This window comes from Brachyhypopomus gauderio, chromosome 8, assembly GCF_052324685.1.
Source record: "Brachyhypopomus gauderio isolate BG-103 chromosome 8, BGAUD_0.2, whole genome shotgun sequence".
In the NCBI taxonomy this organism is placed as follows: domain Eukaryota; kingdom Metazoa; phylum Chordata; class Actinopteri; order Gymnotiformes; family Hypopomidae; genus Brachyhypopomus; species Brachyhypopomus gauderio.
Window position 1 is genome coordinate 21,481,355 of NC_135218.1, and position 23,393 is coordinate 21,504,747.

The window sequence follows — 23,393 nt, forward strand, 5'->3', positions numbered from 1 at the left end:
AACCCATGGTGACCACAATGTCAAAAATATTAGACTTTCCTATCTTTGTGGACACATACACAAACACACACAGACACGCATAAATGAAGTTTCCTGTTATTTATTTTTGTGTCTGTGTAAGTATTCCTTTGAGAGACACAGACAGCAAAAAGGTGAAGACATTCATTTGTGTGTGTGTGTGTGTGTCTGTGTGTGTGTCTGTGTCTGTGTGTGTGTGTGTGTGTGTGTGTGTGTGTGTGTGTGTGTGTGTGTGTGTGTGTGTGTGTGTGTGTGTGTGTGTGTGTGTGTGGAACGTGAGCATACATAAGCACACCGCACTGGCACACAGTGTTTCTATCTCTTCAGACTCCAGTTTCAGAACTGCATAATAATTGAAACTACTCACAACTGCAAAGATGTGCTTAGGCTGATCTGAAAATGCCGTTTTATATCTGACAGGTAAGAACAGGTCATCCACATTTGGCAGGGCAGAGCACCAGCTATAATCTGTGCATGTGGATGATTTGATTTGATACATGCACTCTTGTCATTGGTGGCTGGTGTAGAATCGTCCTCAGCCATCTTTGGTGGTGAGTGACATCAGAAACTGAAATTAATGAGACGTGTTTGTACAAGTCTGAAAGGTCGGAGGACTGGGGGGGGGGGGGGTTGACCAGGTAACTCCGCAGTGGTGTGTGTGTTCAGTATGGCCCTTTTGGGTCTGGACACCCTCTCTCACTTTGTCTGTCTCTCTTTTTGTCTTTTTCTTGTTCTAGTTTTTAGAGTCTAGACACAGGCACATGGAGCAAGCCTGAAAGAAAAAGAATCAATGTTTTGTCATTTCTCCCCCCCCCCCCCCCTGTCTCTCTCTCTCTCTCTCTCTCTCTCTCTCTCACCCAAAGACACACACACACACACAAACACACACATTCTCTCTGTGTTTGTTAGGTAAGGGTTGTGAAATATCTCTGCTCTGGATGGTATGGAGCACTAGCATCTACATGTTTCCTGCACTCATGTCTTGAGTTGGCAGTTTTGGAGATCTCTGGGATCATGTCAAAACTCTTCTCTTGAAGGGATGTTTTATAGAATCAAAACCAGACCTTATTACTTACTTGTAGGTACTGTTTCAGAGATGTGAAGATTAGCATGTATGTAATCTTATCTCTCCATTGTTAGTTGCTACCAGTTCCCAGTATCTGTCTAAATCTTCTGTGTTTATGCAACTCTGTCAGTTCTTAATAGTTTGTTTACTTAGAGGTGCTGGCCTTTGCTCTTTGGATTAGCTAGATTGGCATGGATTAGATGCTGGATTTGACTTGTGATTTGACTTGTCCACTGCAAAGATATGCATCTGAATGCTGGCTCAGCAATTTAGGGTTTGATTTTTAGACATCAGGGAAACACAGTGTGGAGTGACATTTTTCTCCCCGTGACCAAAATGGCATCATGGGTAATATTTACTCTGTCAGAGTACAGACCAGACAGCTGTGGAATTCTGGCTCACCTGCCAGAGGTCCCACTGGGATAGCGTTGGCAGAAAGTCACACCGTGGCATGTTGAACTCTCAAGGGTCTTGATATTACACTGCTCAGTTAAATCTGATGTACTGGGGAAAAGGAAAACGTAAAGAAGGGAAGAAGGTAAACTGTGCAGTCCATGGGTGCCTGAGGTCTGTAATATAATTCAGGACACAGGACTGAAAGGTTTGAAGGTCTGAAAGGTTTGAAGGTGAGTGAATGTGTGTGACCTACTTGCCTTCATCGAGTACTGACTCTGTCTCTCACTGCATTGTCAGGGCCAGAGATCATCACCAGTTTCTACGGCAACATGGCAGACACAGCAAAAACGACACAGCAGCCCCAGCCCGTGGGGCGGTCCGAAAAGGCGGGGCCGGGGGCGGAGTTTGGCTACGTGGGAATTGACTCTGTCCTGGAGCAGATGAGGAGGAAAGCCATGAAACAGGGCTTTGAACTGAACATCATGGTAGTGGGTGAGTTCAACCAACCGTGCAGGACACACACAAACACACACCAACGGGCACACACACACTAATGGGACAGTGTGCTTCTCCTCACTGCTACAGACTACTCAGAGCATTTGTGTAGCTGTGCATCTAAAGCCTTCATTGAATCTTTACATACATATCCATTGGTCCTTTAGGTAAGCTCTGCTACACAGTGGTCTAGGCCCAGTAGGAGCTGGGTTCTGTTAATGGGGGAGGTGTCTGCAGTTTGTCTCGTACTGAATTGCTCTTGGCTAGTTGGCCCTCACCAAGCCAAGGTGGCGAGATTGCTGTGGTCAGAAAGCTCTCCTCCGTAGATGAGGTCTAAGACGCCGCTGGAGTCTGGCTGGGTGTCTGAGGAAAGCTGCCATCCGGGACGTAAAGCACTTCACGGTGTGTTCGGTGCAGGCACCTCAGGGCTGAGATGAAGGAGAGCACACCTGACACCTGAGGTGTACTGGTGCGCTCCCACTCCCTCACCCCTGAGACGGCTCCAGGCCTTTGGAGGGTGGTCTCACCGATTCCACGGCTTTTGCCTTGGTGGTGTGAACAAACTTGGAGGCCTAACTTGCGACCACTTACAGATGTTCAGCAGAACTGCTTGAGGCTCCGGGGTTTCTTGTACACTGTGCTAGAGCCCAGGCCTGGACACAATAAGATTTGTGGTATGAATGAAGGTTTAATTTGTGTGAAAACTATATTTTGCAACTATATTTTGTAGTGCCCAGTTCACAGCAGCTAATGTCAGACTGTGTCCTTTAGAGGTGTTTGTTTGTTCTCTTCTGCCTTTCTGCTAATAACAGACGGATAGAAAACGACTGTTTTCTGAAGGTAGCAGTATAGTATAAATATAAATATACTATAGGATTGTGTGTATGTTTGTCTGCATGTGCAATAAACCCAGATAGCCTGAAGGAAAGCTGTGAGGAGATTATAGCCAGATTGAAGAAGATGTGGAGATATGTTCAGTCTCTTGCTAGAAAACACACATGCACATTTGTAGTGAGACACATGGCTTTTCTGTTGTAGTAGGAGATATATTTGTTCTGATGTAGTGGAGAGTTGGCTGTTCTGATGTAGTTGAGAGTTGGCTGTTCTGATGTAGTTGAGAGTTGGCTGTTCTGATGTAGTGGAGAGTTGGCTGTTCTGATGTAGTGGAGAGTTGGCTGTTCTGATGTAGTGGAGAGTTGGCTGTTCTGATGTAGTGGAGAGTTGGCTGTTCTGATGTAGTGGAGAGTTGGCTGGTCTGATGTAGTGGAGAGTTGGCTGTTCTGATGTAGTGGAGAGTTGGCTGTTCTGATGTAGTGGAGAGTTGGCTGTTCTGATGTAGTGGAGAGTTGGCTGTTCTGATGTAGTGGAGAGTTGGCTGTTCTGATGTAGTGGAGAGTTGGCTGTTCTGATGTAGTGGAGAGCTGGCTATTCTGATGGAGTGGAGAGCTGGCTATTCTGATGGAGTGGAGAGTTGGCTGTTCTGATGTAGTGGAGAGTTGGCTGTTCTGATGTAGTGGAGAGTTGGCTGTTCTGATGTAGTGGAGAGTTGGCTATTCTGATGTAGTGGAGTGTTGGCTGTTCTGATGTAGTGGAGAGTTGGCTGTTCTGATGTAGTGGAGAGTTGGCTGTTCTGATGTAGTAAGAGGTGACTGTTCTTTTGTTTCTGTCTGTGTGTGATTATATGGGCGTGGGCGTATGTGTGCACAGGTCAGAGCGGTCTGGGTAAATCTACTTTGATCAACACTCTGTTCAAGTCTAAAGTGAGCCGTAGGTCTGTGATGGCCAGTGAAGAGGAGAGGATTCCCCAAACCATCGAGATCAAATCCATCAGTCACGGTAAAGAACACACACGTGCACACACACAATAAACACACACTGGCATGAAGCAGAATAAAAGATACAGACTGGTTTTAACATTTTTCAGGTTTTTACATAAAACACTCAATCAATTAACTCCCATAATGTATCAAACACCAAGAACATAACAAGTTTGCTCTCCTCACGAACAGCTCTGAAGATGTACAGATCTGGGACACAGTTAGTTCACTGTAACTCTGTGTCTTTGTGTGTATGTGTGCTTGTGCGTGTGTATGCATGTACATGCATTTGTGCATGTGTGTATATGTGTGTGTACGTGTGTGCTATAGATATTGAGGAGAAAGGAGTGAGGATGAAACTAACAGTGATTGACACACCAGGATTTGGAGACCAGATCAACAATGAGAACTGGTAACAGTGTTCACTCAGGCCTGCTTCTATTACATCCCATACTGAGCATTCGCCTTGGTTATGCTCACGGTGTGCGTGTGCGCGTGCGTGCGTGTGTGTGTGTGTGTGTGTGTGTGTGTGTTCTCCCTGTAGTTGGCAGCCCATTATGAAGTACATTAATGAGCAGTATGAGCAGTACCTGCAGGAGGAGATCAACATTAACAGGAAGAAGAGGATCCCAGATACACGTGTCCACTGTTGCATATACTTTATACCGCCTACTGGACACTGGTGAGACACACACACACACACACACACACACACACACACACACACACACACACACACACACACACACACACACACACACACACACACACACACACACACACACGGGTGATATCAATGTGATATTAATATATTTATATGTGATATTAACAACATGTCATATTAACAACATGTAGGATTGTGCCTCATTTGGCGTGTGTGTGTGTGTGTGTGTGTGTGTGTGTGTGTGTGTGTGTGTGTGTGTCGATTCACCATCTATCATATAACTGCATCCGAGACATTCTCAGACACCAGTTCCTTCTTCTGAAACACCGTCCCGCCCTGTGCCATCCCTTAACAGCCCTTGAGGTGGCAAGCCAGCCCTTGGGACAACTCAGATTCAGTTCCTCAGTCTGGTATATTTTAAATGTGAACAGCAAAAGCAGGAAAGTCACTTCCCTGGAGTCATTTGCCAAGTCTCTGTAGCAGAGCCCTGAAACACTAAATAACCCACACTAATGTGTTCCGAAGAGAACCGAATGTATCATGAAGAAATAGAAGAAACAATTCTAAGAATGGTTGCAGCATTCTAAGAATTCTCACCATGAATTCCAAAGATTCTCAGCAGTGTGGGTCACTAATTCTAAACGTACACATGCGTTTTTGCCGTCTGTCATCTTTCTGGTTTGACTGAGTGTTTCTGAAGATGAGAATGTTTAAAATAGTTTACAATAGCGTGTCTGTTATTAGGCGAGGGTTCGTGGAACAGTTCCTCTTCAATGGAAGCCCCGCCCCCTTCTGTTCCACTTTGCCTGTTCGACTGCATGTAAAGACACAAAACTCTGCTGTTTAACCAAAGCCTTGTAAATGATCACTCCTTCCCTGTGCCAAACTTGTGGATTTGTTCTGCTGGTTGCCACAACTTTATCTGTGACAGGGATGTTTTATGTATGAAATGATTATAACTGTTGTTAATATTAAATATCAGTGATGGTGGGTAATTGTAGATGTATGTCTTTAACTTGCCGGTGGTTTGTGAAGGTTGGGGTTTCTGACATTTGTAGATTTATTTCAGTGAACTGCTGTACTCATGTTAAGACTTGGCTCACTTCTGGTTTGCAGTGGTTTTAGTTCATTCGGTTTAGCGAAGAGAAGAGAGAAACGTCTGCTAGTCCTCTGGAGGGAGAGAGAGGAGCAGAGAGAGTAGAAGGGAATGGGTAGAGGAGGAGAGAGAGGTGGAGAGAGACAGAGGGAGAGAGAGACTGTATTTTAGACTGTAAGGGCATGATAGTATACTGATGTGTACAGGGCCTCATTCCCGTTCTCCAGGGAGCACACTCAACCCTGACACACACTCAACCCTGATACACACTAAGTCCTGATACACACTCAAACCTGACACACACTCAACCCTGATACACACTAAGTCCTGATACACACTCAACCCTGATACACACTCAACCCTGATACACACTCAAACCTGATACACACTAAGCCCTGATACACACTCAACCCTGATACACACACTCAGCCCTGACACACACTCAGCCCTGATACACACTAAGTCCTGATACACACTCAACCCTGATACACACTCAACCCTGATACACACACTCAGCCCTGACACACACTCAGCCCTGATACACACAGCCCTGAAAGCCGTGGTGACACCACCCCACACACACTCTGGGAGCCATGGTGACACCACCCCACACACACTCTGGGAGCCGTGGTGACACCACCCCACACACACTCTGGGAGCCATGGTGACACCACCCCACACACACTCTGGGAGCCATGGTGACACCACCCCACACACACTCTGGGAGCCATGGTGACACCACCCCACACACTCTCTGGGAGCCATGGTGACACCACCCCACACACTCTCTGGGAGCCGAGCTTCTAATAATTTCCCGAGCCTTCCAAAATGAGGAACCGAGATCTACTACCAGAAACTCTATGCTTATATACAGGTTAAATAAGTGCATTAAGTATCATTACACTTTGATTTCACTGTGTAGCATTTTCAGTATCTGAATTAATGTTCTAACATACATGGAGATGGTAAATCTCTAAAGTCTTGGATGGGTTTGTAACAGATCTGTAATGGTGTTGATGAGTTTGTAATAGATCTAGAATGGTGTGGATGGGATTGTAACAGATCTGTAATGGTGTTGATGAGTTTGTAATAGATCTAGAATGGTGTGGATGGGATTGTAACAGATCTGTAATGGTGTTGATGAGTTTGTAATAGATCTAGAATGGTGTGGATGGGATTGTAACAGATCTGTAATGGTGTTGATGAGTTTGTAATAGATCTAGAATGGTGTGGGTGGGATTGTATCAGATCTGTAATGGTGTTGATGAGTTTGTAATAGATCTAGAATGGTGTGGATGGGTTTGTAACAGATCTGTAATGGTGTTGATGAGTTTGTAATAGATCTAGAATGGTGTGGGTGGGATTGTAACAGATCTGTAATGGTGTTGATGAGTTTGTAATAGATCTAGAATGGTGTGGATGGGTTTGTAACAGATCTGTAATGGTGTTGATGAGTTTGTAATAGATCTAGAATGGTGTGGATGGGTTTGTAACAGATCTGTAATGGTGTTGATGAGTTTGTAATAGATCTAGAATGGTGTGGATGGGATTGTAACAGCAAAGAGGTGAATGAAGTACAACACAAGTTTGCCTTTTAGAACGGTGAATGGTTGACTCTCCACTGCCCCCTGGTGGTACTTGTACACTTTTTAAATGATCTTCAGTTAAGCATTTTGTCTAAAGCTTATTGTTGTTGTGTGTGTGTGTGTGTGTGTGTGTGTGTGTGTGTGTGTGTGTGTGTGTGTGTGTGCGCGTGTGTGTGTGTGTGTGTGTGTGTGTGTTTCAGTCTACGGCCGATCGACATTGAGTTTATGAGGCATCTGAGTAAAGTGGTGAACATCGTTCCCATCATTGCCAAAGCAGACACACTGACAGTGGATGAGAGAGGTTTCTTCAGGCGTAAGGTAAATTGTCCTCTCCCCTGCCACACACACACACACACACACACACACAGCAAAGGTTCGGTGTGATTGTGTGTACAGATATCATTTTATACTTTCTGCTGAGACTCTGCTTTATATGAGTTTGGGTCAAACTATCCTTCTGTGTGTGTGTGTGTGTGTGTGTGTGTGTGTGTGTGTGTGTGTGTGTGTGTGTGTGTGTGTGTGTGTGTGTGTGTGTGTGTGTGTGTGTGTGTGTGTGTGTGTGTGTGTGTGTGTGTGTGTGTGTGTGTGTATTCTGCCTCTCTTCTCTCTGCCAAGGCATAAAAACTGGAATAACTTGGCAACCACTTCTATGTTCAATGCTGAGGTTTACTAGATCCTTCTAGAGTGCAGTGTGGGTAATGTCTTGGCATGGCCATTGATACTGTTTTCTGGTGGGGCTACGAGACCAAAGTAGTGTTGTGCTGCAAACACTTCAAACTACCCCTGCACACTTCATATTACCCTTACAGACTTAATACTACCCCTGCACACTTCATATTACCCTTACAGACTTAATACTACCCCTGCACACTTCATATTACCCTTACAGACTTAATACTACCCCTGCACACTTCATATTGCCCTTACAGACTTAATACTACCCCTGCACACTTCATATTACCCTTACAGACTTAATACTACCCCTGCACACTTCATATTACCCTTACAGACCTAATACTACCCCTGCACACTTCATACTACTTCAGTACACTTCATACTACCCCTGCATACTTCGTACTACCCCTTCACACCTCATACTACCCAAACACACAGTGGTGTTGGGGCACTGAGTGTATAAGTGGCTCGTTGAGCTGCTTTGGACTGGGCTGTGGAGTGTAGGCTGCTCTCCTCCTGCCTGGGGCAGAGAGTGGGCCGTGGGAGACCCGCAGGTGTGTCCCACACACGTTGCTTCCTTTTCAGCAAATCCCACAGCAGGAAGTGCGCTGGGCGTATTGGCTACCACTTCCGAAGGCAGGGCAGAGCATGACTGACCCAAGGGGATTGTGGGAGATTGTTTTGGTTGGCTGTGTGGACTGCTTGAATACTTCCTTCTGTGGGAGCTGTGTGTGTGTGTGTGTGTGTGTGTGTGTGTGTGTGTGTGTGTGTGTGTGTGTGTGTGTGTGTGTGTGTCAGTAGATATGCCTGGTTTAGTTACCTTAATGTTGAGCTCAGGACAGGAAGAGGACATAGGTGGAGAGGTTAAACAAACTGCAGGGTGGATACAGGTCTTGGCAGCATGGTTGTTTATTTGAGCGTTCCCGTGGCAACCCTGCCCCCAGCCACTCTGGCTTCTCTGTTTGTATTTCATTCTCTGGCGGCCATTTTAAAGTCGTGCAGTTCTGAATCCACGTGGGGGTTCTTGGACGTCTCTGTTTCTGGATCCTTCCGTGATGATGCGCTGGATGTCCCTGGCCTGACATGCCCTGAGACGTGTTTATTTTCATGGGCCTTGTCCCTCTCATTACTCGGGTGGCTATTAGAGGAGATGTGAATCCAGCCAGTTTGCATTGGAAGTGGCGGGACACTCGTGGACGCTCCTGGATGCTCTTGGACACTCATGGACGCTCACGGACTGTCTTCTTGTTTGACCACAAGCTCTCCAGCTGCTGTGCAAGCAGAAGCCTTTATTTACATTTACATTTACGACATTTAGCAGACGCTGTTATCCAGAGCGACTTACAAATGTCTTTATTTCACCCCTTTTGCAATCATGTGCAGGACAGTGGAGCATGTAGGGTCTAACCTAACATAACTTGGATCCTTCCCTAATGCCTTGTTGATTGGTGGGTGCTTTAATGTGCATATACAGATAAAGGAAGACTTGCGAGCCAATGAGATTGACGTTTACCCCCAAAAAGAGTTTGATGAGGATGCAGAGGACAGGAAGATCAATGACGACATCAGGGTGAGCTAAACACATGCGTGCGCACACACACACACACACACACACACACACACACACACACACACACACACACACACACACACTTAGTCATACTTTCACAAAACAATCACTAACCTATCACTGTGCTACCTGTATGTGTGTGTGCACACATTTGTATGCATGATGTAACTCTACATGAAGTAACTTTGTTGCGTGTGTGTATATGTTTGTGATGTAACTCTTCGTTAGTGTGTGAGTATGTGTATAACTGTGTTAAGATGTGAGTGTGTGTATAACAGTGTTAATGTGTGTGAGTGTGTATAACTGTGTTAATGTGTGTGAGTGTGTATAACTGTGTTAGTGTGTGTGTATAACTGTGTTAATGTGTGTGAGTGTGAGTATAACTCTGTGTTAATGTGTGTGAGTGTGTATAACTGTGTTAAGTTGGGAGTGTGTGTATAACAGTGTTAATGTGTGTGAGTGTGTATAACTGTGTTAATGTGTGTGAGTGTGAGTATAACTCTGTGTTAGTGTGTGTGTATAACTGTGTTAATGTGTGTGAGTGTGAGTATAACTCTGTGTTAGTGTGTGTTAATGTGTGTGAGTGTGTATTACTCTGCTCTTTGTGTCTCCATTAGGAGAAGATCCCCTTTGCCGTGGTGGGCAGTGACCAAGAGTACCAGGTGAACGGGAAGAGGCTATTGGGCAGAAAAACAAGATGGGGCACGGTAGAAGGTAACGCACACAGATATGGACACGCCCATTCACACAGATATGGACACGCCCATTCACACAGATATGGACACGCCCATTCACACAGATATGGACACGCCCATTCACACTCACGTGTAGGCCTGCAAATTCTTTCTGTGGAATACAGCACCAACACTGAGCACACTGTGAGTAACCCTACAGATATTCACATTTTCCAGTAAATATTCACATATTGCAGGGTTCAAATGTTGCACGTGTTCTTATTCAGTTTATACAGCAGTCCTGCCCTTCTCACATCAGAGGCATGAACGGAGAACCAGAAACAAACTGTTTCCTGTGGAAAATGGCATCATCTGCTGTTAGAGAGTAAAGAGTTATTATTTCAATATATGAGGGAATGAGAGAGAGAGAGAGAGAGAGAGAGAGACAGAGACAGAGATACAGGGACATGGACAAAGTGTGTATGAGAGGAAAACAGAGAGTGAAAGAGGGAGAGGGGGACTGAGAGTGTGAGAGAGAAAAGGCAAGACAGAGAGAGAGAGACAGAGAGAGGGAGAGAAATGGATGGATTCAGTGTGCGGCCTGTCCACCAATTCAACAGCACACCCCCACAGAGATCATTATCCTCTACTCTCTCTACACACACACACACACACACACACACACACACACACACACACACACACACACACACACACACACACACACACACACCTCTTATCTTGCCTTTAGAAAAGACAAGGTAAACAAACTCACTACTAGGTGTTTATAGAGCAATTTCCAATTGCTATTTATGTAAACATAAACACACACATCTGCAGAATCTGCCTCACAGTTTTGGCTCACTCCTCCTGTTTGAGTTTTCTCTGTTTGAGTGTGTGTTACCTTGAGTATGTTAAAGTATGGTGTTTGAGTATGTTTTTAAATGTCAGTCTGCTTAAGTGCTGTCCCTGATCTGCTCTACTCCATATCATTTAACACGCTTAAATGCACTTTAATATCTGCAGGGGAATTTCAAAATGTCCGTGGACACATTACAACTATACATTCCCATTTGTCGATTTTTAAGTCATGCGCAAACTTCCACCCTCCATTTAGCCTTGAAGTGACTGTTGTAATTTTTCAGGAAGGATTTATGCATTATAATACCTTTAAGGCCATACCACGTTAGTGAAACATTTTGTGATCCTAGACTGCCATCTAGTGGTATTCTAAGTTACATGACAAATTCTAAATTCGATCAGCAGAAAAGAAAACTGGCCTATTGGTCCAGTTTTTAATCTAATGTATTAGAATTTATTTGCATAAAGTCTATAATTGTTTATTTTCAACTTGTGCTGTAAAATATGAATATACTGTAGATATCTAAGGTAATCTGAAATGTTCCTTCTTTAGTTGAGAACACAGAGCACTGTGAGTTCGCCTACCTGCGGGATCTCCTGATAAGGTGAGGCTCACTTCAGCAGTCTGTTAGCTGTTTCAGTTCACTTTGTAGATAACTAAGTGAGCGTGTGCTAAATTAGATTAAATGTGAGTGTAAATGTAAATGTTCACACTAAAAAGAATAATGAAGTGTCATTAGTTAGTGCATTAGCGCACTGAAGAACTTTTTTCATGTGAATTATAACAATGAACAGAACAGTAAACTGAGTTCTCTCTCTCTCTCTCTCTCTCTCTCTCTCTCTCTCTCTCTCTCTCTCTCTCTCTCTCTCTCTCTCTCTCTCTCTCTCTCTCTCTCTCTCTCTCTCTCTCTCCCTCCCTCCCTCCCTCCCTCCCTGTCTTCTAGAACTCATATGCAGAACCTGAAGGACATCACCAGCAGTATTCACTATGAAGGTTACCGTGTGCGCAGACTCAACGAAAACAATGCGAACGCGCAGTCTAACGGCGAGGAGAACGGACATCCTGTCGTCCACGCCAATGGTGTCCCCGCCCAAGATGTTCTCTCACACGAGATGTAGACGTCCTTTCATCAGCCCCTCTCTCCCTCCCTCTATCCATCCTTCTGTCCAGCCATCCGTTTACCACTCGATCAAATGCCCATGTGAAGCAGGGCCCTCTGCTCTCTCTTTCCTGGGTGGAGCCTGCTAATCATGCTTAACCACGCCCAGATGCCACACGACCAATCACAGTTGAACTGTAGTGGCGGTTTTAAATGTCTGAAGAAAGGGAAGTTCAGCTACTCTTGTGTAATCATTGTACTTCTCCAAACAATGTGTGATGTTTTTCATACTGTGGCATTGTGCTTGCTAGTGAAATAGTCCCTGCCCCTTGTCTTCCATAAAGACAACTGATGAAACGCTTTTATGACTAGGGTTATGGTGTCTCTTGGGCACTTGGAATAGAAATGACTCGAGGTGCGACACAGGCGGTTAAGAAGAGTCGGAGGGTTTGAGCTGGAAGTGGTATCTGTTCTGCCTGGAACCTTTGAAGTTTTATGCATTCAGAATGGGAGGAGATGAGGTGTAGGGTATTCCCCATCCCAAACCAATCTCTTATGGCATCCCTGTGCCCCCCTCACAAAAAAGATAAGACACGTTGCTGGTGCAATCTTTAGAGACACTGAGTAAATGTTGGAAAAGCAGCCCCTTTTCTGATCTAGTCACATAGAAACCTGCATATGAAGGGTTCATGGGACAGGGGTGAAGAGTTGATTTGGGATGCAGCTCCGGACTCATCCGCACTAGTCATTACAGCATGGTCTGGTGTTTCACTGCTTCAGTCTACCTGCTCCCCTAAGGTCACTATCAGTGCTACTGATAAGTAAAAGTAGAAAGCTTGCCACAGGTTTGTACTGATTTCGATCCACATTAGCATTCTGGGTGAGGCGGTTTACCCTTAACGTTTTGTGATGTATTGTTACATGAGATGTGTTGCTTCAGACACAGACTTGATCTCATCTTCATGCTTCATTCATTGCTATTACACTTTTTTTTTATCATTACATCTTCATGTTACGGGTTTGTCTGTGCATACATGTTACAGTTGTCAGAGGAGAGTCACGTTACAGGTGTGTCAGGGGCGTACATGTTACAGGCTTGTTTAGGGGTATGTCATGCTATTTTAGAGAGGGACATAGGCTGTTTAAAGAAACCTTTATTTTTTCAGAGGAGGCAAATCTGGAATGGTTCTGGAAGTAGAACCATATGGAAATTGGAGAACCTTGGAAATCTTATTCTTTGTGTGTGTGTGTGTGTGTGTGTGCGTGTGTGTGTGTGCTTGTGCGTGTGCGTGTGTGCGTGTGCGTGTGTGCATGTGCCGAGTACATACGTACATTGTGTTTGTTAAATTGGGAGTGTATATTTTTCTGTTTCTCTGTAGGCCAAAGGCATCTTGCCCATTTTTATCTCAGTGTCAAGTGTCATGTTTGAATTCTCCTTGTTTTAACCTTGTACTACAGATTTACATTGTTGTTATTAATAGACAGAAATATTACTCTGTTTATGTTGGAGGACAGAGGTCTGTACCTCTGCATTGATATAAACCAAATAAATGTCTCTTTGTGTTTTAAAAAGAAACTCTAAACATAATGATTTGGATATAAATGACTGTGAATCTGTTTAGTTCCAGCTGTAGTTACACTTTACATCTACATTCATCCATTTGCACTGGCAATTTCCCTTCAAACTGACAGAAGCATCTCAAAGACCTGTTATTGCCTGTTATTAACTGTTATCATCAACTGTAACTGTTGCAGTTTGCTTGTTTGCCTTTGGTAGTGCCAGACCACAGACTTAGTACTGAAGGTGACGTGTGTGGTACATTATCCTGTGTTCTTGTTGGACTTCAATACACAGTGACTTCATGAATGCACTGCACATAATCACATTTTTCACCAACTGTTGAGCAAGTACATAACCGTATATAAAGTGGTAAATATCTAATCGACTGTGGCCACATTCAACAAAGTATATTCCTCATGAGTTCTCAGAACAGACAGTAGGACACCTCCTCACACATGGCATCACAAACGTGAGGTGGAGCTTGGTTCAATGCCCATGCGTCCCACCTCCCACGGCATATGCGTGTCACATACTGTCGCTCGGCCCAGAAATTCAAAGGCTAAGAACAGATCACTGTGCTTCTTGAGCAAACTCTCTGCTCTCCACACTGTGCTGAAACAAAGTACACCAGCATCATGGGGACTTCAGTCATTCGATTTGTCCTTGGGACGTTATTGCACCCAGGCCTATTTGCCACTATAGAGCTGCAGCCTGAACCGTAGAACTAAAACACAATGTGTGTGAGCTAGGAACATTGGTTTGGTTATGAGACCTAATGGTAGAAAACTGCAGCTAATGTGGGCAGAGCCTGTTCATTCAAGTGATCTCAGGGCAGGATGAAGCCTTCTGCACAGGCCTGTCAGTCAAACAGATCTCCTTTCCCTATGTATGCACGCTCATTCTGAGTCAGCTATGCTCTTTCCTGGATTGTTACAAATGCCAGGTAAAATGCGTCAAAGCTGGTTGTAGATCAGCAAGAGACGCTGTACAAATTGATGTCAAAGCCCTTTAACATCTTGCCTTAATTAATTATGACTAATCCTTATTTTCATCACAATTGCACTTAATTAGAGATTGGATTTTGAAAACCTTACAGTGACAGAGTTGTCAGGTGGCTTTAGATTTTTTACCCTCAAAAATGTGTAAGAACTTTGTGAATGGGGGAGAGCCTGTGCCATCACTATGTCCTAGCAAACGTGCATTTGTGTCTATCATTCACCTCATTCTGGCACCCTGGTGTGAACAGCATTCCTTCTTTAACTCACAAATGCGAATTTCATCCACAAACTATGGACAATCACTATACAGCAATGTTAAAACTGTGATAGATGCATTCAGTGTCTGTTATGGAATTCAGTTGATCCACATGCAATTTCAACAAATAAAGTCAATATTTTATATTATGTAGAGTCTTTTTTTTGCTCAGTACTATTAGGCTATAGGTACTGTAATTTTGTGTAAATTACCCTCAAACTCTGAAACTCCTCATCTTTGTATACTTTTTTTCCTTTTGTGAAAACAGCCGAGAGCCTTTCACTGTGACTTCCTATTTTATAAAGAACTAAAAAAGAAATATGGATTTTCACATTGTGACTGGAGTATCAACTTCAGTATTAATTTTAAATGAAGATAAACTATAATCCAAGCTCGTCTCAGAATAGTCTTTGAAAATCAAACTCATTTTAAGCCATTTTAATAGAATCATATTTTCTGTCATTTACATTTTGACATTTACTTGAACTTTTGTCTGTATTTACACCTGCTTGCAGGTTTCTCTGTAGATTGCGGACCAGGCACTGTTTTATGAGCTTTGAATGTCAGTGAAGTCCATTTCTCAAACGGAATTCATTAAAAGTTTTTTTCCTGTCATTCAGGAATTAACCACAGCCCTCCACTCATCCCCTGCCCAATCAGCTTTTCAATTAAGTGCTTAATTGGAAACTAGGAAGCTCTAAAATAACTATTAGGGAGATGTATGGAAAGACTCGGTAAATGACAACAGTCACACCCTTTCTAACAAAAATAAACATGAGGCCAAAAATTCTTAACCTGTGTGGAAAATTGAAAGCACAAGTAGTTTAATGATGATTTAAATATATATAAAATATATATAAAATGATCATGATGGTTCACTGAGGATAAGACTTGCTGAAATGCATAAGCTCACTGTTTTGTAACACAGCAGAACATCTCACTGGAAAATCTGAGCGTGTGTCAGGCAGGTGTAATTGCATCGTAAATATAAGTGTCCCTCCCATTCCAATATGCAAATACAGGTCGTGGGTGGATCAGGCCAATACCGTCACACTGATGTTAACTCGCTAGCTCACTCACTAGCGGTTGGCCAGTTGACCCTACAGCCACTGACATATGGAAAATGGAAGTTCATTAACGTTCCAGGCTCAAACGTGCACAGCTGTCAAGAGTGCTGCATTCCTGTCATTGTTCTTACACACGACCAGTGTAAAGGCACCAGCATCTGTGGGTGCATCTGGAATTTGGTTCTTTGCCTTTTTCTGCTGTTTAAATGCATTGACATTCTTTATTCTCTGATTCCTTATTCTCTTCCAGAGTAAGAGATGGAGCATTTTGGGTGATGTTTGTCCATGAGGCATGCTCCGAAACAAAAGCTCCATCTCCAAATCACCAGCAACGTAATTCAGTGCTAATTAATCCACTCCAGTTGCGCATGTATGAATGTTAACCGACTCGGTTGGTTATTCGGTTCGTTTCAGTAATTAGTTGAATCTGTAGTTTTTGGTGTTCAGGAGGGAAGGATCATATCATTTCCCTACTGAGTGTGTACCAGCAATACCCTTAAGCCTGGTTGTGCAAACACGCATACACACACACACATATGCTGTTTGTTGTTTTTCAGTGTAAATTCCTGACATCCATCTGCTCATTTATTTAATTTTCATTTGCTTGTGTGCCCCGCCTTCCAGCCCATCTAGTTTAACACACATACACACACGTACACACAAACACACACTTCCTGCACAAAGACCCTTGCCACTTGGTGTCTCCTGGCTTAGTGCCAAGTAAGCAGCCTTGCAAAGGCAGATCATGTCTGTAACCTTATCCTATATGCAAATCAGCCTGAAATTGATTAAAAGAAAGCTGTAAATTTGATTCTGGGACGGGGAAGGGGGAGGGGGGGGGCCCTTCTCTCTGGAGATGCGTGATTGGCTTAGATAAATGTTTGTGAGTCCTGCATTCAGTGTAAACACTGCTGAGAACACAGGGGGGGATTCCCAAGCCCGTTGAATGGAGAAGAGTGCTCTCTGCAGGTAAATGTTAACCCAGCCAGGATTACAGAGGCTCCACACCAGAGTTTATAGCACACAACCTGCTGCTGTGTTCTGCGGATATGGCCTATGTATGATTTCCCACTAGTGGATCCCATTCTATATGATAGTTTAGTCTGCATCTAAACTTAACATTAAACTTATTACAGAGACAGTGCGTAACGTAGACTCACTCTAGCTGACCGGCTAGTGTGAAACTCAACACTAGCTTCTGTTTGCTTTCAGATCTCTAGAGGGTCCAAAATGAAGGGCTTAAAAATTGCACTTATTGTCGTGTGTGGTGTGTGTGTGTGTGTGTGTGTGGTGTCAGTCTCACTGCAGCATCATCTTCCACATGGCCGTGTCACACCATTTATACTACTGCTGTTAAACACGAGGAGAAGGGCAAACTGTGACAGCAGTGCTGATGCCAGGTCTAATTAGTGCATTAATGCAGTATGGGCAGGCTGAGCAGGACCGGGACTGCACCAGCTCAGGGCGCTCTAGCCTAAAGTCCTGAACAATGGGGCAGGATTCATCAGACTGAACCTGCTCCCGCACAAAGGACATATATTCTATTAATACACGGATGCACCATGTTAATGTAGATTAAAAAAAATCTCTATAACAAAGTTTTTATCCCTCTATCACAGTCTCTATCCCTCTGTCACAGTCTCTACCCCTCTGTCACAGTCTCTATCTCTCTATCAGTCTCTATCCCTCTATCATATCTATACCACTGGACCTCTATCCCTCTATCAGAGTACCTTTATCCTGTTGTCACAGGGTCTCTATCCCTCTATCACATAGTTAGTTTTTATATATCTAACCCAGGACTTCTATCCCTTGTTAAATAATGGCTCATTACCAAATATAAGACTTACACAAATGTGTATCCTTGTTGTTACTGTTTGGAAGCTGCTGAGATTTTTAGATGCATTACTACTGCCACCTACTGGCAGCCTGTGTTTCTGCACAGGGCAGATAGCAGGAGGCAGGCCTTCTCCTCGTTCTCTCTCAGTTTCTGTCTTCCTTTCTTTCTCTCCTGTAATTCTATATCTTCATTTTTCTCCATTCATTTCTCTCTGTCCTTCAATTGCTCACCTCGCCTGTTCTTCTCTATACTTCGTTCTATCTCTCTTTCTACGTCTCTCTCTCTCCATGCCTGTCTTCATCCATCTTCACATTCCTCTCTGCCTCTGTCACCCTTCTAGCATATCTTTTTTTTTCTTCATAAGAAAAATATATTCACACTTAAATTTCCCCCTTATTTACATTTATATGATCAGATTTACCACCTTATGGCAGCTATGCAAATTTACCCTTTCCGGAGAACCTGGTCACCGTGAAAGCGTTTTCCAGCTGACGAAAAATAACAACATTGCCCTCTGGGAAGAATCCGTGGCCGAGTGGACCGCCGCTCGCGAACCTCATGAATTTGATAATGGCAAATTTTTGTTTACTCGGGCCCTGCTGAGGTCTTACCGGCATATCCTGAAGCTTGTGACCTCATATCAAAACAAAGCCGTGCGCTAAAGGCCCATGCGGGGTGCGTTTGGAAGCCCTACAGCTCTGTGTGGGACTCCTGCATGGCGGATTTACGAGGAACGGCTCTGAAGTTCGCCTGACCCTGCCGGGCGGTGCTTTGCATCATGTGTCCTGCAGGTCTAGTCCCTGGGAGGTTGGCTGGGATCGAGACAGCCCAGCACCCTCTTAATGAGGTGCCTTGGACTGGACAGATTGAAGGATTGGAGACTAGACAGCTGTATTTGTGGTTTGTATTGTGGTCTCTTGGACGAATCTCGTTGTGCTGGTTTTTGATATTCAGACATCTTCTTGGCATTCTAATACGTCTCTCTATGTTGCCATGGGACACCAAAAAGTCGTCCATGTATGTGTAAAGGTCAGAAAACATGGCAGGTTCTCTGTAAATTGTACAATACGGCACTCACTGGGAGGTCCCGGTCAAAGGCAAAACAGTCTTTCAATCCACTCTGATGTTTTTCTCCATGGGCTACACTTAAAGGTTATCACTGTTGTGCATACAAGATGAGCAATTAAACGGGCCCTTTTTATCTCTTGACAACGCCAGTGGTCATCTTCTCATTTGGAAGCACACAGTGAGATGACTGGCAGCAGAGACGACGAGAGAAGAGACTCAGAGGCCAGCAGAGACTCAGAGGACAGCAGACAGATGGAAATTCAAGAGTCTTCCATTGGCTGATTGGTAGTTTGGACTGTGCTCAGTCTATGCTTGTCTCAGATGAGACAGAGAGAGAATAAGGGAGAGAGACACAACGAGACGGGGGAGAATAACGGAGAGAGACTCAAAGACAGAGACAGATGGGAGAGAATAAGGGAGAGAGACACAAAGAGACAGATGAGAGAAAAATTCTGCAATAGCTGCTTGGTAATCTGAGTGTGTATGTTGCAAAAACGCTGATGTAGTGCGCTCAGAAAAAGCACTTAGCAAACCCAATAATATTTTCAGGTAACACAAAATTAATTTTCTCCCTCACTAGCTATTGATATGAGAGAAATAATGCAGTTTAGACCATGCCCACACATACATACATACACAGACGCACACATTAATCTGACATTAAAGCACAATCCCCCCTTTACACCTCTCTTCCAAACACTTAGCCTCGTCACCTCTAATTTAAGGGCTAGCGAGATCAAAACCCTCCCTCTACCCTGCTTCTCTCAGACATAACACACATCTCATACAGAGCATGCATCAACACATGCTGAGCTCATGTCATGCAAAGACCAGCTATACAGCATCCCATCACACCAGTGAACAGTCTTAGCAGATTGTACATACACAATCAGGCCTTTGATGCTTGGAGTGGATGGACAGGCATGTGCTTGTCCTCAGTCTTTCTCTTCTGTTCTCGTGTGGGATAACAGCTGGATTAAGCTCTGGTTAAATCAGGTTTAAAATCTTGTTTTGGATGGTTATAGCTGGTTTAAACTCAGGTTAAAGCTGCTTATTAGTTTTTTAAGCTCTAGTTAAGGCTGGTTATAGTTTGGGTTAAGCGCTGTTCAAAGCTCCTTATAGCTGATTATACAACCTCTTAAGCTCTGTTTATAGCTGGTTATAGCTGTTTAAAGCCCTGGATAAAGCTACTTCTAACTGATTTAAAGACTGTGCCTTCTTATTCTTACTGAAACAAGACACTGGCCAATGACAGTCAGCTGTGTGGCCAAACTGGACATTTTATTAGAGAAGTGTGAGGGAGATGTAAGAGCTTCCTGCACAATGAGTTAATTAGTGAACAGGGATCCAGGTGCATCGTTCTGAGAAAGATGCAATACTAGCGATTTACTTAGATTTACCCTATACACCATCCATCATCCACATGCACGTATACACACACACACACACACACACACACACACAGACTTGCGTGTGCGGTTGCCCCACCTGAGCACGTTTGTCATCTGACGCTCTGTATTCGTTTCCCGTCTGAGCTCGCTGATGCGAAAACTCCAATATGCAAAAATGAGGCGTGAGCCATGCACGGGTTGCCTGGGCAACGGTGAGGTTATTTTCAAACCCTGATGGAAATCAATGTCATGTGCCAACCTACTGCGTGCTCGTGAAGATGAGAAGGGGGGGGGGGGGGGGGGGGGGTAGAGAGAGGGAGGCAAAGAGAGACAGAGATGGAGAGAGGGAGGGAAGGAAGGAATGGGGAGAAAGGGAGGTGAAGAGGGAGGGAGGACAAAGAGAGAAGAAAGGAGGAGGTAAAGAAATTATGTCTGTCCTCGGCGTCACTGGAAAGCAGTTCTGCATTTCATTAGCGTGTCTCTGCGTCCCCTCATAAATATCCTGTCTTATTGGCTTATGTATGGATAGAAACCGAGCTGCCCACTCCATACCAAAGCCATCAACGAGACAGCACAAAGAGAGGAGAGAGGAGGGGAGGGGAGGAGAGAGGAGGGGAGGAGAGGAGAGAGGAGGGGAGGAGAGGAGAGAGGAGGGGAGGAGAGGACGGAATAGGGAAGGACATGTGAGGAGAGAAGAGGGGAGGAGAAGAGAGGAGAGGTGAGGAGGGGAAGGGTAGGAGAGGAAAAGAGATGAACAGAAAGACAGGAAAGCAAAGACAGGAAGGGAGAAGCAGACGGATTGGGCCTGGTTCAGTCTGATCTACCCTCAAACCAGGGGTTGATTTTTTTGTAACAGTGGGTTCAAAATGGCTTAATATAAATTCAGAATGGAGCTCTCAGGGCTGAGCTTGCACAGGCCTGTGATGATGGACAGATTAGAAGAAGTGGATTTTAACCGTCTGAAACCACTTATTTCAGTAAGATTCCCTGGTGGAGTTTGTGGGTAGAGTTTTTTGCATATATGCAGATCTGTCAGAAGATGATTGGCCTATGCAATCAAATATCTTTGCATTAACCCTCACTCTCACGCCAAAGCTCGTCCTCTGGAGGCAGCTGGATACTTATGCATGCACGTCTCTGCGTGGGGGGGTACACAAAATGTACTGGAAAGGCTTTACAGTTGTGTGTGTGTGTGTGTGTGTATGTGCACGCATGCATGTGTTTATTTCCCTGGCTTCGGCAGCGTTCGTCTGGCCTGATAGCTGAACCGAGATCAGTGCTTTGGCTTCAGGTCACTTTGCTTTCTTATCTGCATATCCACACCACCGGCTGCACTCCGCATCACACAAGCTTTCACACGTTTCATGTTAGTGTTCACACTCGCGTTCGCACACATACGCCCACTACTGAACACACATCCAGTGCCAGTGCTGTCCCGCTCTGCGTTCTGCAGTGCCTTCTCTTGTCTATAGAGGCTAGCTGGCGGCTCAGTCCATAAAGTGAGCTGGGAGATATTAAGAGAGCTGATAAATCTCTCTCTCCATCTCTCACCGCACATGCATCCAAAGGGCTGTTTTGATTTACTGTGAATCTCTTGTGTGGAAATTGTAGAAGGTGTCAGGTTCAAAATTTCAATTTCTGGTTTATTCCCAGGCTGTATTAAAATAGAGAGAGAGGAGGTGTGTGTGTTTGTATAGGTGTGTGTGTGTAATAAACCAGAGAGGAAGTGTCTGAGTGCATGCACGTGTGTGTGTGTGTGTGTGTGTGTGTGTGTGTGTGTGGGTGTGTGTGTGTGTGTGTGTGCTTTCCTTGTCATGGTTTACCTCCTGGTTCTGTGTGATTCCGCACAGATCTCAAGCACCTCTAGTACTTTTGGTGCTTGAAACTTCATGACAGCCTTTGACTTTCTCCTCTTATCCTCCTCACTCTCTTATGGTGGGACATTTCAGAGTCTGCTTTCAAACGTCATCGCCACAAGCAGACAGATGGTTTCTGGATTTCACTTCATCCTCGTGAGCTGGTGTCTGTGTGCTCTGGGTTGATCAGATCTCCCATGTTTTCCATGTCCGTTTTCACAGGAAAGATGATAATAGTTTTGAAATAGCAGAAATGTTGTTGATTTGTTAAACTGAAAAAAAGGATGAGGCAACAATGTGGCCATGTGATAGAATGATAGAGACTGTGATAGAGGGATAACATGATAAAAAGATAGAGATGAGAATGTGATAGAGGAGTAGACACTGATAGAACAATAGAGACTGTGATAGAAGGATAGAGACACTGATAGAGGTATAGAGACCCTCTGATAGAGAGAGACAATGGGATAGATAGATAGATAGATAGATAGATAGTGACCGTGTGATAGAGAGGTAAAGACTGTGATACAGGGATAGACACTCTGTGAGAGAGGGACAGGGACTGTGATAGAGGGATGGAAACTGACAGAGGGATAGAGATTGTCATAAAGGGGTAGACACTGTGATAGATGGATAGAGACTGATAGAGAGACATTATGATAGAGGGATAGATAATGTGATAGATAGAGACTGTGATAGAGGGATGGAACCTGTGATAGAGATATAGAGACTGATAGAGGGGTAGACATTGTGATAGAGGGATAGAGACTGTAATAGAGGGATAGTGTAACACCGGTAGCAAAGAGGTCCATGGTCATATTGTATAATTACAATCAGACAAAGACACAAAACCAACAAACACAGATGCTAAACACTGAACATACCAAATTAACTTTTGACACTGACAGCACGGCTGTCTAGAAAACAAAGACCAGCCCGAATCAAGCACACAGGGTATAAATAAACAACAATAACCAGGAACTAAACTAGGGACACAAGAAATCAATTACAAAGAGCAGAGTTACACAATACCAGGTGGGGAAAACTGGAATGAAAACAGAAGCACATGGAACATGACAACAGACAACGTGACGGATAGACACTGATACTGATAGAGGGATAGAGACTGTGATAGTGGGATAGAGATTCAGGGTAGACAGTTGTCTGGCTGCACATCATGCACAAGGTATCATTAAAGGGACATTAAATTATGTCATTAGCCAACTTGACTCTGACCGTTACTCATTAGAGAGCATTTGTTTATGGCATTTATTAATACTGCTAAATGCTAACAGTTTTCTTCCATCTAGACAAGATGTCTGACAGATGGAAGTGGAG

General features: G+C 44.1%; 1 protein-coding gene across 4 annotated transcripts in view; it reads left to right on the top strand.

Annotated features, from left to right (window-relative positions):
- Positions 1-14,982, top strand: part of septin9b (septin 9b) — a 50,138-nt gene extending 35,156 nt beyond the window's left edge. For 3 of the 4 annotated variants that reach the window (XM_077015417.1, XM_077015419.1, XM_077015420.1), the window contains 9 exons: positions 1,778-1,972; positions 3,683-3,811; positions 4,123-4,204; positions 4,337-4,474; positions 7,339-7,456; positions 9,288-9,383; positions 10,001-10,097; positions 11,472-11,523; positions 11,863-14,982. In XM_077015417.1, coding sequence (XP_076871532.1) covers positions 1,778-1,972; positions 3,683-3,811; positions 4,123-4,204; positions 4,337-4,474; positions 7,339-7,456; positions 9,288-9,383; positions 10,001-10,097; positions 11,472-11,523; positions 11,863-12,037 — 1,082 coding nt within the window. In that variant the 3' untranslated portion in view covers positions 12,038-14,982. Of the gene's footprint in view, positions 1-302; positions 439-1,777; positions 1,973-3,682; positions 3,812-4,122; positions 4,205-4,336; positions 4,475-7,338; positions 7,457-9,287; positions 9,384-10,000; positions 10,098-11,471; positions 11,524-11,862 lie in introns of those variants that run through there. The other variant, XM_077015421.1, reaches the window with a different exon arrangement.
- Positions 14,983-23,393: the final 8,411 nt, after the last annotated feature.